The following is a 14,555-nucleotide window of genomic DNA, read 5'->3' as shown; positions in this document are numbered from 1 at the left end:
AGAGTGCGATGAGGTCTCCCCTCAGCCTCCTCTTCTCCAGGCTAAACAACCCCAGTTCCCTCAGCCGCTCCTCATAAGGCTTGTGCTCCAGGCCCTTCACCAGCTTCGTTGCCCTTCTCTGGACACGCTCCAGCACCTCCATGTCCTTCTTGTAGTGAGGGGCTCAAAACTGAACACAGGATTCGAGGTGCGGCCTCACCAGTGCCGAGTACAGGGGCACGATCACCTCCCTGCTCCTGCTGGCCACACTATTTCTGATACAGGCCAGGATGCCTTTGGCCTTCTTGGCCACCTGGGCACACTGCCCGCTCATGTTCAGCCGGCTGTCAGCCAGCACCCCCAGGTCCTTTTCCTCCGGGCAGCTTTCCAGCCGCTCTTCCCCAAGCCTGTAGTGTTGCCTGGGGTTGTTGTGGCCGAAGTGCAGGACCCGGCACTTGGCCTTGTTGAACCTCATACAGTTGGCCTCAGCCCATCGACCCAGCCTGTCCAGGTCTCTCTGCAGAGCCTTCCTACCCTCGAGCAGATCAACACTCCCACCCAGCTTGGTGTCGTCTGCAAACTTACTGAGGGAGCACTTGATCCCCTCATCCAGATCATTGATAAAGACATTGAACAGGACCGGCCCCAAAGCTGAGCCCTCCCAAAGCGAGGGAACACCGCTCGTGACCGGTCGCCAACTGGATTTAACTCCGTTGACCACAACTCTCTGGGCTCGGCCGTCCAGCCAGTTTTTTACCCAGCGAAGAGTGCACCTGTCTAAGCCGTGAGCCGCCAGCTTCTCTAGGAGAATGCCGTGGCAGACAGTGTCAAAGGCTTTACTGAAGTCCAGGCAGACCACGTCCACTGCCTTTCCCCCATCCACCAGGCGGGTCACCTGGTCATAGAAGGACATATCTGATTGCTTTCCAGTGATGTATTAGGTCATGTGAATATAAATCTGTGCTTTTTTTAGGATGAAAAAAAGGTGATTTTTATTTTGGTCTTGTAAGTCAGCCAGCTGTTGTGTATTTTGAAAACAAAGTAGTGAACCAAGTACTTGTAACAGCAGGTGGTGGAGGCTCCGTTATCCTTCAGGAATCTGCAGAAGAGGGAGTGCCCTGCTCACCACAACTGTCACCCGTTGAACTGCTGGGGCTGGACTGCTTTGTGGTGCTGTAACAGCTGCTTCAAAGATTCCCCGCAATACAACTCCGGCTGCAACTTCAGCATTTGCCTCATAAGTTACTACTCTTCATCTTTCCCCAACCTTCTCCTCTTTTAGGTGGTAACATACGGGCTTCCCAATCCTCTTCAGTATTGGAACTGAGATCATGTAGACAGCTGGCATGATTTCTAAAGATATTGTTTACTTGTTTGATGGCTTCTTATGCTGCATTCTAAGGCGGCAATCAGTAGTTTTTTTCTGTGGGTTTTTTTTTCTTCCTTTCTTTAGCAGTAGGGAGAAGGGAGTGGCCAAAATGTGAATTTATTCTTTCATTAAACTAACTCTGCCTCAGTATGCTATCTTTCACCCAACCCATTTACCTTCTTTCCAGTAAAAGTTATGGTCAAATATATTTCAAAATTGCTGTCCCTGCAGGTTAAGGAATTTTGTTAGGGCCAGTGCCATACTTCCAATAAGGCAAAGTGAAGCTGGCCCCACTCTGGGAGGGGGAGTTGAGTCCATCACGTGCTTAACTACAAAACAGAGAAGAACCCGTACTAGAAGCTGCTGTTTATGTGTTCCGGTCCTATTTCATATTCAATGATTCGACTTAAATGACAAATGGAACAAAAAGGTTACACTAAGTCATAGTTTCAAAGATGCTGTGCTTCCCAGGAGCTGTCACAGGACTGCTGGGTCTGATATTGATTTAACGTGTCTTCTGAATGAGCCCTCTGAGTGAAATCCAGCATTGCACCCAGCTGCCCATTTATTGTTAAATTTCTATGACACCAGCTGGATATTTGTGTTTTGGCCACTTGTTAAATGCTGTTAGTGTTTCAGTGATCAGAAATTCCAAGTAGGTTTATTACTTCACGATGAAAAATGAGAAAATTTTTTTTTAATAATCCCTTGTGTGTATGGTATTATCTTTTTTTTTCCTTTTTTTTTTTTAAAACAAGACGCTCAGCAATTTTTTTCTATAAATCCCTTTTTGTAATACACTGGATATAAGGGTATGGAACTTGGAGATAATATTTGAGTTATATTTAAATAAAAATTTAAGGACCCTGCCTGCTAATACGTGAAGACTTGTGTCTGTACTTACCAGGGGAAGCAAAAAGGCTAGCATATTAAAAACTGTAGTTCAATCATCTGTTGAATCTAAAAAGCATTAACCTCAATCTGTGGTTGGCTTTTTGCTTTGATCTTTTTTAAACGCTTAATGATTTGGCAGTATGAGCCTTTATAACTTATTTCAAACTTCCAAAACGTCTTGGGGATTCTCTCCCTGATGAAAGTTCTTGCCTTGCTGGCAAGATGGCAATACAGAACGCTGTTTCTTGTATTGAGGAAGAGGAGAAGCCCCTCTGATTTTACTGTCGGTGTAAAGTTCCAAAGCAAAACGTGATTCATACAGAGTGTCACTTTCCACAAGTGCTAGCTGGGCACTTGTAACATTATCACAACAGCCCCCTGTGCACTTGAATGATGAGCGACTCAACAGGGCTGCACAGTATTTTAAGCTGTAGTAAACTTGACTCTGGAAGTAGGGATGCTACTGTCAAACCTCACTCTGCTTTAAATTTTGTGTATTATTAACTATGGTTTGTTTCCTTTCTGCAAAAAGAATGAGCCTTATTCCTTGGGAGACTGAGGAAGTTTGAACTGCCTAGTCAGTTCTCAGCTCTCAGAAATTTTATTTGTATCTTTCAAGAGACACAGCTCATGGATACTTGGGCATCTTGGAAGGTGAGATGATCATTTCTGCAGTCAAGTGAGATTCTGTGAATTTAGGTTATTTCTGGTTTGTACATGGGCAGTAAATTCAGGCAGGAGAAGCCCAAGCAGCTGAATGGATTGAGCATGACTTCAGTGACTTGCAGCATACAATCAGGAGCATCCATCTCAATTAACCCTTTGAAGTACTGGCATGGTTGACCCGTTATCTCTGAAACAGTTGTGAAAGAGAGACGTGTGTTAGCTCATCAACACTTGTGTGAAAACAAGGTGGATTTGGCATACTTGTCAAATACACAGTACCCCTTTTTTTGGTAAAAGGGGTTTTGATACAAAGGAATGGTCAAAATCAGGAAGTGCCTATGTGAAAATTTGGGTGAACATCTTTACAGAAACACTTTTGAGGTAAAAGTGGAAGCTGTTTTCCTTTCCTAAGGCAGTAAAATACATCTCGTGAGTAGCTGTATGTAGAAACATGCAAATTCCAGTGTGCAGTAACTACCTGTATTTGGAAGCTGTCTGATCATCTAGCTGTTCTGACCGTGTTAGTCTCTCCCCTTAACAGCAGTCTGTTGTGAAATACTAGAGATTGCCGAAACTCAAGATCTGTGGAGGCGAAACATCGTGACCATCTGCTGAGGACAATTTCGTACTGGGAGCTGCCAGGGCTATTGATCTTCCAGGTTTAATTTGAGGTACTGTCTTCAAGATCTGAAAGCTACTCAGTTTTGGTATATAAACACCTTCCATTTCATTACACAAACAGATACTCATTACGCAATGAAAAGCTTTGCAAGCAATTTTAGCATTTAGTTTTGTAACTACATGCATGTTTTTACCTGTGTGTGGGAGGAGATTGCTGTCTTCCAAATCTTAACCGTATTGCTGACAACTAAAACTTCTTTCCATGCCGAGTTTTAACTTCCCATAATCACCTAAGTGGATTCTGCTTTGTAAATACAGGCTTCAATATTTAATCATTAACCTTTCTAAATGCCTGTAGCTTGATACTTTAAGTTCCCACGGCAGCCAACGTGTTACTACAAAGTGCTACTGTAACTGAGTGCCACTGTATTTTGAGCAAAAAGTAGTTTATGAGTGTGCTGCTTTGAGCAGCAACATGGAGGCCTTTCCCCAGGCACTCTTCACATCTCTTTCCCCTTTGAGTAATAGAGCTGTGAAGAGAGAATAGGGAGTTGTAGGCTGCGTGCAACTTCGGGCAGGAAGGTAGAGTGGAAATAGTATCATTTTGTAAACATCCACAGAACATGTTTTTGTTAAGGTTGGTACAGCTGCATACATGTGCATATGCTTCTATTCATTGACATAAATGATAGCGGAGTAATAAGGAATGATTAAAAAAATCCCTGGATCTGTAAAACTTGAAGTACTCGATGTAGTGAAGAAGTCTTTAAAAAGCATGCACCGTATTCCAATATGACGAAGTCTGCGGTACAGATGCAGCAAAACTTCAGCTGCTGGTGAACAGTGTTGTTTGAATGTTGAAACACATATTCTTCTGTTGGCTCTTCTATATGACCAAACCTGTAATCCTGCCTCATCTTAACATTACAGATTACTGAGACCAAAAATAAACATACTGAGTTCTGGTTAAGGACAACCTATAGAAGCTGTTAGCATCATCTAGGTGTACTACTGTGTAAATGGACAGTTAAAAGTTGGTCAAACTACTACGAACAGGCGTTAGCAGCAGCTTATGTGTAATGACTACTCGTTGCACACACAGTCTCTGAAGGAGTGGCATATTTAGCAAGGGGAAAAAACCATTCACCGTGATGGATTCTGGCAAAGTTACATAAGAAAGTAACTACTAGTGCAAACCAGCAAAGATGACTAAATAGCAGTTTTGAACACAGTAAATGTAATGCTGCTTGTGCAATGAGTATCAGATATGAGAGTTCTGATTTTGGGCTTTTCATGCTTCTTCCTGTGCTGCTGGTCACTAGGGAGGATTTTTTTTGTTACTTAAACCATGCAAGTGAAGAGAAGGCGAGATTAGGGCTATGATCCTAAAACTACTGTACAGTTTACTATTCTGGTCTGTTAGGAAGAAGGGGAAAAAAAAGCAGCAAAAAGGCAGTGCTAGGGAAAAGAGTTTTCATCTCTTCAGAATTAGGAGACGGAGAATAAGGAGGAGTTACTTCATAGTAGTGCATGATTTCAGTGAAAAAAAAGCATTAGTCAAGATAAATCTGTCACTTTCAGGTTCTGGAAACCAGGTTAGTTTGAAAGCCGTGCTGAAGTTATTAGACCTTCACCTGGTCATGACATACAAGTGTAGAAGTTGCTTTTTCCTATTACTGAATATCTAGCTACTTAGCACTATGGTAAGAGTAGAACTGCAAACAAAAATAAAGATGGTACTGAGTTGCTGAACTTGAAATGGGGAAAAAGCTGTATGCCTTGTTTTATATATGAGCAGAAATCCCTTTTCTCCGTACTACCCTGGATAAGACCAAAAGAACAACAAAAAAAAACAGGTGGGCTGACTGAAGAACCCATGACAGCAATTTACAAAGCATCTAAACAAGAAATAATTTGACTTTTCAGTATTTGACACCATGCTGTTTTGGTCATGCTGCAATACTGAGAACACTTCGTTGTTGAATGGTGTGAGTTAAAGCTTCAGAAGTACTGGTCTCCACCAGGTTGTAATCGTGTTTTTCTGTTGCTGCCTTGAAGGCAACACAATAGAAGGTGACAGGTACATGTGGAACACTGCCACCTTCCCTGATAGTTCCCTAACAAGATTCTTAGTACTATTAAACTTTAATTTCTCACCTGGCTGGTGAGAAATCCAGTCACATACAAGTTGTTGCTAGTTCGGATGTTAGGCAAAGAGTGTGTTTCAAGCAAGAATTTTCAGAGCAGCTTGTACCCGTTTCATTCCCTTTCATGCCTTTAGGAATTTTTCTTAAAATACTTCACCAGTGTTTCTGTTAGAGATCCCCGAGTTAATGCCAAGGCAATAAAATTGAAATGGTATACTAAAACCAGATACTTGTTGTTCCTATGAATGTTTTAGTCAATACAAGTTAGTAGTAAGAACCAGTCTCTCTTTATCAGTTTAAATTCTTTAATTTCATAAAGTGTTCAAGACAGTGTTTTCCAACCAGGGTGCATCAACAGGTTCAGTGAAAACACCAGATTTCTTTTTAGTATACTTACTATACCAAAATTATACCATGAAGTCACATTGCAGTAAATTGGCACAATGAGTTTTGCAAGAACAGAACTAAACTTGTTTAGAAAAGGTGATTAAGTATACTCATACATTAACATTTTAACAGCTATAAAAACGCTGCCTTCAACTCCTACAAAACACAGTGAAAAGACACCCCAACAAGAGTTGAAAAACTATGCACAAACAGAGGTCAGTATCATAGGAAGAGAGCAGGTTTTATACAAATGAAGCAATTAGGCAGTTAAAAGTATTTACACTTTTTCCTGCTATTAGCTAGACAAACATACAGTAGTCAGATAAAAATATACTACAGCTCTAAGTCCTGTAACATGTAAGCATTTGTTTTCTAACTGGAATTTTCATCTTTTGAAATGTGTTACCTGTTAATACTGGACAAAACTATTGGCAAAAGTGTTTAAATACTTTTAAACCAAGATTAAAGGGGCTTTTATTCCACAAAATTTAACCTTAAAATACTATGCTTATAAAATTATTTAAACTTTCAGCAGTCTATAGATTTCAAATGCAAAACTTAACAATCCTCTGTAATTTGTATTTTAAAAAAAGACTCCAGTGGAGTCATTTGCTTTCAAAGGCAGAATCTTTTGCTGGCTTTTCAAGCTCTCTCTCTTCACCACATGTCCTAGAAACAAAATAAAGCAACATTAATAATCAGATAAAAATGTGGAGAGCAAGACTTATTCCAGATGAATTTGTGCAGTCCAGAGAAAGTGACGCTAATGTACATTCAGCAGTAGATGAAGTCTGGAGAACTGAAGCAGGCAGTGATGACAGCTGTCTATCTCCTCTCCCACGCCGACTGCCCCCAAAGGCGAAGCTGAGCTGGTAGTGATGAACACCACACTCACGTATGTGACCAGCTGCGGATGGCAGCCATTCAGACGTGGTTTGCGTTCCATTCCGGCAGTCCTCCCCAGTCTGCTGCCAAGTATGTCTCAGCTCAGGTGGAAAAGCACGCTGGCTGAACATACCTTACCAATGTAGCTTTTCTTAGTAGCCAGGAATAATCCACTATGTGTCGCAAACACTAAGGTAACCTCAAGAAGCAGTATGTATTTTTACCAAACGAGAACAGAAACATGTTCTTAAGTGCCAATCACTTCAGAAGTATTAAGTTACACAACTTCTGTCTTCCAAAATTTTTGAAGTACATCTTCAGAAAGGTACGGACATGTCTTGCTTCTACATATCAAAGGCAGTAAAGTTCAGAACTGAACAGCCAGCCCTGTGATTTGAGAAGTTTACAAATTATTTGCTTAGAGTCAGTAGCGGGAATTGCAAGGGTGTTTTGAACACTGATGATTTTTTCACATTTATTTTGCTTACTTTAGAAGTTTCTCACTTCTAAAAAACTGAATATTGCAAATAAAAACATGTGAAAAATACTGAATGAAAGGAAGTTTGTATGATGGAGAGACACCACTCTGTAGCTTAACTGAATTTAGAACAGGTATGTGGATGCATTTCTTAACATGCAAGGTATTTGCAAGAGGCTTTACAAAATCTGGTTTATAGCTGTTGGCAAACAGTAAGTCCACAGAAGCTGCTCCCAAGTAGCCACACAAGTTTTTTTTGTAAAGTGGGTTTGTTTGTTTGTTTGGTAGTCAGTGTGTTGGAGTGTAGAGTTCAAGGCCATAGCAAACACCACACACACTTAAAGAGATAAATGTTTATTAGCAGCACATGACACCCCCACTAGCTCATTCATGGAAGATATACTTGCAAGTTTTACAGATACAATCGCAATTACTGAAATATTAAAAATATAAATTGTCTTGCTTCAAAGTTGCTTTTTTGAGATGCTCTTTATATTCAACAGCCTTCTCCAGGCATGTTGGGTAACTCTCTGAAGTACCTGCCTTAAGTGTCTTTTGACCGATGTCCATTGAGGTGTCATGCATGCACCCAAATATTCTTAATACTTTTAATCACAAATATAAAGGGCCATCTGACTGAGATTGTCTCCCTGAAACTCAAAAATCCAAGTGTCGTCAGGTTCTGCAGGAACAAGGAAAGGAGCAGGCCATGAAAAAGATTCTACCCTGGAGAACCAGTTAGTAGTCATTTATTTTTAAATACTTGGCCAAGTGTATTCTATTATTACTGAACTGCCTTGCTATTGATTTCAAGTAACTTGCGCATTGCACTTTGTTAGTACCATATTGTGATCTGGCCAAATCGCCTATTTAAGCAGTGTGCTAGACCTGTGTTAGGAACCTACACTTGTGCCTTCCTTTCGTTCCCATAACACACTGCTTGCTCAGACCAAATGACTATTTGGCATCACTGGTTGAAAACTCCCAAATGTCACTTCTGAAAGCTGTGTAATCAGAAGCCAGTAGTTCTGAGGCTACCTCCCAGCAAATGCCAAATTCATTTTCATCTTAAGGGGTTTTTTGGTTGTGTTCTGTTTAAGTTTACCTTATTGTAAATAACGGTCAATATTCCACTCATTTGCACAGTTTTAACTTGGCAGACAGCCAAAAGAATGCTAGGCCACTGCAGTTTCTCCTGGTCTGCATGAAGAGAGTGATGAAAGGAAAGCTCACCTCAAGACATACTGCTGGACAAAAAGAATCACTGAGCATAAGGTGCAGAAATGCTCAGAGAAAACAAAGTGGTACTTCAACAAAACAATTCAGCTCAAGGATAATTCTAGGCCTTCTCCTCACTGTTTATTAAATTCTATTAAGTATTTATCATATTCTACAAGACATTCACTGCTTGTTGTTCTTGTTTACAAAACAGCATTTTTCAGTGAGGCTAAGGTTTAAATACTTACCTCCTGACAAATTCAAGCATTCTTATGGCTTCTTGTTTGGAAAAGGTAAAGGCATCAACCTCTATAAAGCGTTCAGAGTTCTGAAATTTCACAGGTCTAAGTTCTAGTCTGCAGTTTACCTGCATTTGGGCAATTCTATAGCTACACTCTAGAACACTAATTAAAGTGGCTTGGCTATTGATTAGAATACATGATTTCACAAAAAACTTGATAAATCCCATTAGTTTCTGTAAGACTTGGTTCAGGCTTCCTTTGCTTCCAATTTAATAGCATCGAGCCATCTAAAACATTGGAGAAAGCTTATACTTTTCCTGTCTTACCACATGCTGATTTTCTCCTAACAGAACATCCTGTAGTTTTTTTTCTTTACGTCTCCACCACAGCAGTGAGTGAAGTAACTTTTAAAATGTTCATTCAAAACTTTAACAGAAGACTTGCACGCTATTATCATTCTCTAAAGTTGAGAGAAAACTCGGTAAAGAAAACAGTACCGCAACATCGTTAAGTAACTTCAATCTACTGCTGTTCTATGTACATCATTTTGCTAGAGCAGAACAGATCCTTAGTTCAGTAAGGTTATTAACTCACTTTTTCTTACTGCCAACTTCATGCTTATCTTTCTTTTCCTCAGTGTTCTCTCCATTGTGTTGTGACTGGTTGGTGTCTTGAGCTTCAGACCCTCCATTCAGAACCTTTGAACCTTTAAAATCAAAGAGCAGGGAAAGAAAACAGTACTGCAGGCAGGAAAACTGTGCTACAAAAAGCCCCAGATAATTTCTTTACCTTCATCAACTCAAACACTATAAATGTTTTCCCCTCACCTTGACACCCAGCAGCTAAAACAATACAAAAAGCAGTAACTGATACGGCTTCAACATCTGAAAATTCCATGCAACAAGCCTCATCCCATAATTTTAATAGTGGGAAATGAACAGTGTGTATATATTTAATGAGATTTCAAGGAGTTCTTGTGCTCGCTACGCTACAAATAATGGGACTAACGCTTATTTATATTCTGAGCAGTGAGAGAATATACTTCAGCAGTACATTCTGTTTACCACTCAGACAATTTTGGTGGCTTTCTGATACTTTAACCGGAGGTTATTAGTTCTGTGGATTCTTGTTGACTCTCAACTCTAACGAATCTAAGAAATATGCGTATAATAAAAATTATGACAAACAGTATATATAAACAGTAAAAATGCTTAGTTATAGCATGCAGTTATCAAGCAGGAAAACAAAGCACTATGTAGAAGCTGTATTTAATGAAGTCAAAGCAGGAGTATTTAACCTCTTCAGAATTTCTGTGATGAATAGATGTTTTGCTCTGGTATTAGAAGCCAGTGAATTTTAAGTGAATTGTTGACGAATGTCACTTTAAGTCAGAATTGACAGTCCATTTTATTTGAAGTTACAGGTTTATCAAAAAAAACCCTCTTTGAAACTACTGTGCTACAGCAAGAAAAAAATACCAGACATTACTCATCAGAATACTTACAGGCTAAGAGATGCTAAAAAGCAGACAAGATCATTTTAAGATGACATTCTAGTCTAGACTTGCTCAGAATCAGTTCTGAACTTGAATGCCATGGGAAGAATTCAGTGAAACAATGAATGCTATAATCCCTTGTTACGAAGTAGATTGTCAGAAGCTGTACTTCAGCTGAAGTACAAACTTCTGTAATTGTTGTGCTTCGTAAAGATAGCAAGAGTTCACTGGTTCAGTTTTTAACGGGCAGAAGTACGAACGTAAGGAACCAGAATTACTCTTTGTAGCAAATAAAGAAAAATCCACTTCCATGAAATATCCCCCTACTTCTTACCATTCTCCATTTGACTAGGCAACAATATGGTATTTCAGTGCGTTCTGTTAAGTCTCATGTTATCCTCATCCGGAGTAGTTTCATTAGTCAGACTATTCTATGTGGCAGAATCTTTCAGTTTAGATTCTTTGGTAAGATATTAGCTGTGCTGATCACTGGGTTGGGAAAAGATCTCTGTGGACATCCTTGCTTTCTTAGCAGTTACAAATACAGTGGCATTTCCACTACAGTTATTCTGAATCCTTGGCATCCTCAATCACCTCAGTTACAGTAACTTGTTTATTTCAGATCCAGATGGTGTAACTTCCAGTTTTCTGAAACAGTTTTGCTCCCAGGATTCAAGTTCAAAGTAAATACAATTTCTTTTCAGTGGTTGTGGAGATCAAGGATCTAAATAATTTTAATAGATGGGTAGAACTGCTACATCTTCAAGGATTTAAACAAATTTGCAACACAGCTTTCCAGTGCGTCTGTCTCATTTTGTTCCTTTATTTAAAAGTGCAAGTACCTATTTGACTACATTTCTTTTTTTTTTTTTTTTTAAAATAACTGACCTAAGTTATTGTAGAGCATGCTTACTATGGAAAGCTATCAATATGATGCTGTACTTGTACAAGTGCTTATGATTAACCTGCAATAGTACTGCTGAGAGCATAAAGGCCTTTTCTCCCTTAAATGATGATTATTTCTTCACTGTTAGACAGAACTACTGAAGTTGCATCAGAGAAGTGGTTAAAAGCTGCTGCTACACAAAGTAGCATGCATGATATAGGAAGAGGCTAGTGAAGGACATTAAGCAGTTAAAGCACAGGTGGAAGTCTAGGCACCAAAAGGCTACTTGAGGAATGGAAGGTAGTACATTAGTCTACTTCATATTTGATGTTTTTCTGTTCTGTAAGGTAATAAAGTTAGAAGATTTACAGAAGTAAGAAATGCTAAACTCAATTCTTGCGAAAGCCTGTCCCTTCAGGCAATAAAGGTATAATAGGCACGGAAAACATTATAGCCTTGAACTTGAAAGTTATAGCAGTATTATCCTTGACTATTTCAGGTATGTAAAGGTTTCAATAGATGGGTACAATTCCTACATCAAGGATTTTTTGAAGCTGGCTCATGAATTGATGGAGACTAGGTCTTTTATATGACAAGAAACTAAAAATACAATGACTTACCTGTTTGGTCCTTTTCCTTTTCCATTTTTTTGTTTGTTCCTTTCTTCCACTGTTCTTTGGTTTTGTTGGCTTCCTCGTGCTGCTTCTGCTCAGCAAGTGATTTATTTAGTACTTGGGAAAGAACAGAATCTCCTTCCCCAACCAGAAACATGGTCTTGAACTTGTTATATAGCATTGTAGATTTCTCCATGATAACTTGGCTAACTTTGAATTTCCGTATCTGAAATCAAAGTAATAAAACATGAGCTCCACTTAGTCACTTAAATACCTATGTAATTTCATCACGTGCTAGACAAAATTCTTAATTTAACCTGAAATGAGATGATAGACTTTTACACTCTCTGAAGTATCACAGAATCACAGAACAGCCCAGGCTGGAAGAGACCTCGAAAAATCATCTGGTCTAACCATTCGTGGGAAAGGGAGCCTGGATGAGATTATCAAGCACCCTGTCCCATTGCATCTTGAAAACCTCCAGCGATGGGGACTTAACCATGTCCCTGGGGAGGTTTTTCTAGTGAACGATTGTTCTCACTATAAAAAATTTCTTTCTTTTTTATATCGAGATGAAACCTCTCCTAGTGCAACTTGTACCCATTGCCCCTTGTCTTCTCCATGTGGCTCCTTGTGAAGAGAGAGCCTCCGTGCTTTTTGTAGCAGCCCTTTTAAGTGCTGGAATGCTGTGATGAGGTCTCCCAAGACTTCTCCAGGAAGAAAAGACCTAACCTCTTCAGTCTCTCCTTATAGGGCAGGTTCTCCAGCCCTTTGATCATCTTCATGGCCTCCTTTGGACCCTCTCCAGTCTATCTGCATCGTTCTTGAATTGTGGGGACCAGAACTGGACACCGTACTCCAGTAGTAAATAATGCTGATATCAATTTAAGAAAACACACAAGTTACTTTGATTAACATTGCAAATCTCACCTTCTTTAGAGTCAGAATCATCTCTGTATGTTTCTGGGCTTGTTGCATTGTGACTTGAAGGGATGCAAGCTCATCCAGAGCCTCAATACACCTGTTCACATCCTGTATATTAACAAGAAATTAGTTTGAAGACTTAACTTACATGTTAATAATCCTTAATTAGCCATACTAAATTCATTTCCATGCTCAGTGATACCTTCCTACAATATCCTTAATTTGACTGTGTACTTAATTTTAGAACAATTTATACAGTCAAGCTTCCAAACAAAGATTACTATTAGTTGCCTTTCAGCTACTTCCATAACAAAAGGCAGATACTATTTGAATAACTTAAAATTTTTAAGAATAATTTTATACTTTTGAAATACAAACTCGAGCTTTATGCCACTTTCACAGTTCTAGTACTTCCCTGCTTGAAGCTGTTCTCCATAGTCAGCCTTTTCCATACACAATTTTTCCCAAGTGACTTGCCACTGAGAAGGTAGCAAAGCATCTTAAGTGGACTGCAGTTAATATACAGAACTGTATCTTTGTAAATTCTTCAGTTAAAAGTTTGATGAATGACACACTATGCAGGACACCCAGAAGTAATGGTGTGAGCTTCTGATCCATTTCTAAGAACCACTGTACAAAGTCTTCTTCCTGTAATACTTAGTTCTCAATTTCCTTATCTTCAGCTACTCTTGCTTATTTTAATTCCTGTTCAGAACTAGTAAGATTCATCTCCAGCACAGGTCATAATAATATTCTGCATCTTGTATAAAGTTGTAGCTCCTGTTCTCAAGGGAAATTAGTATTAAAAAAACCCAAACAAACATACCAGGACTATGCTCAGCAGAATTCTTATCATCATCTTTACTTGATAAATACAATTATGATAAACTAAGTGTCCTTGCTGTATCTCTACAAGCAATGTTCTTCTCACACTGTAGGATATTTGCTGCATTACGCTTCTGAATTAAAGGTTTGGTGGGGTTTTGGGGTTTTCCGTTTTTGTTTTTTACTTACTATTTTAGGGGAATTTACTATCTGGCTGAGGACGGAGTGATTTGTTTAAGCCACACCATTAAGTTGTGAAGTAAAAGCTTTCTGAATTTTATTTAAGGCAAACTATTATTTTGAGACAAAGTATTGGCATAGGCTTAAATAAAATAGTTTAAGAATAGGCCACACGGGAAATGAATGTTTCGTATTTAACACTGTGGTGGGTTAGCCTTGGCCAGCAGTCAGATGCCCAGCCAGCTGCTCACCTCTCCCTCCTCAACAGTGCCAGGGGAGAAAATAGGATGAGAAAGCTCATGGGTCTAGATAAAGACAGGGAGATTGCTTACCAGTTACTGTCGTGGGCAAAACAGACTCGACTTGGGGAAAATTAATTTATTACCAATTAAAATAGATTTGGGTTTGTAAACAAAGACAAATATTAAATCAACACTTTTACTTCCCCGTCCTCCCATGCTCAACTTCATTCCAGACTCCCTCCCCAGCCCACCCCCAAGCAGTGCAGTGGGAGCAGATGGTCAGTACATCACAGTTCCTCTCTGGAACTCCTTCCTTCTCACATTCTCCTCTGCTCCAGCTTGGGCTCTCCCCACAAGCTGCAGTCCCTCAGCAGAAATGTCCAGCATGGGCCCTCCACAGGCTGCAGTGTGAACATCTGCTCCTCCATGGTCTCTTCCACAGGTTGCAGGGGAATACCTGCTCCAGCAACATGGAACACCTCCCCTGTCTTCTGTGGTGTTTC

General features: G+C 39.7%; 1 protein-coding gene across 7 annotated transcripts in view; it reads right to left on the bottom strand.

The window, feature by feature from the left end:
* Positions 1-5,963: 5,963 nt before the first annotated feature.
* PSIP1 (PC4 and SRSF1 interacting protein 1) overlaps positions 5,964-14,555 on the bottom strand; it is a 39,389-nt gene continuing 30,797 nt past the window's right edge. For 4 of the 7 annotated variants that reach the window (XM_075138406.1, XM_075138410.1, XM_075138405.1 and 1 more), the window contains 4 exons: positions 12,812-12,913; positions 11,888-12,107; positions 9,481-9,592; positions 5,964-6,732 (listed from right to left, as the gene is read on the bottom strand). In XM_075138406.1, the coding sequence (XP_074994507.1) occupies positions 6,669-6,732; positions 9,481-9,592; positions 11,888-12,107; positions 12,812-12,913 (498 nt within the window). In that variant the 3' untranslated portion in view covers positions 5,964-6,668. Of the gene's footprint in view, positions 6,733-7,474; positions 8,109-8,134; positions 8,671-9,480; positions 9,593-11,887; positions 12,108-12,811; positions 12,914-14,555 lie in introns of those variants that run through there. The other 3 variants (XM_075138408.1, XM_075138411.1, XM_075138407.1) reach the window with 3 other exon arrangements.

The sequence above is a fragment of the Calonectris borealis genome, chromosome Z (genome assembly GCF_964195595.1).
Source record: "Calonectris borealis chromosome Z, bCalBor7.hap1.2, whole genome shotgun sequence".
Classification (NCBI taxonomy): Eukaryota; Metazoa; Chordata; class Aves; order Procellariiformes; family Procellariidae; genus Calonectris; species Calonectris borealis.
The sequence above is the reverse complement of the archived record's forward strand: the minus strand, read 5'-3'. Positions and strand labels throughout refer to the sequence as shown.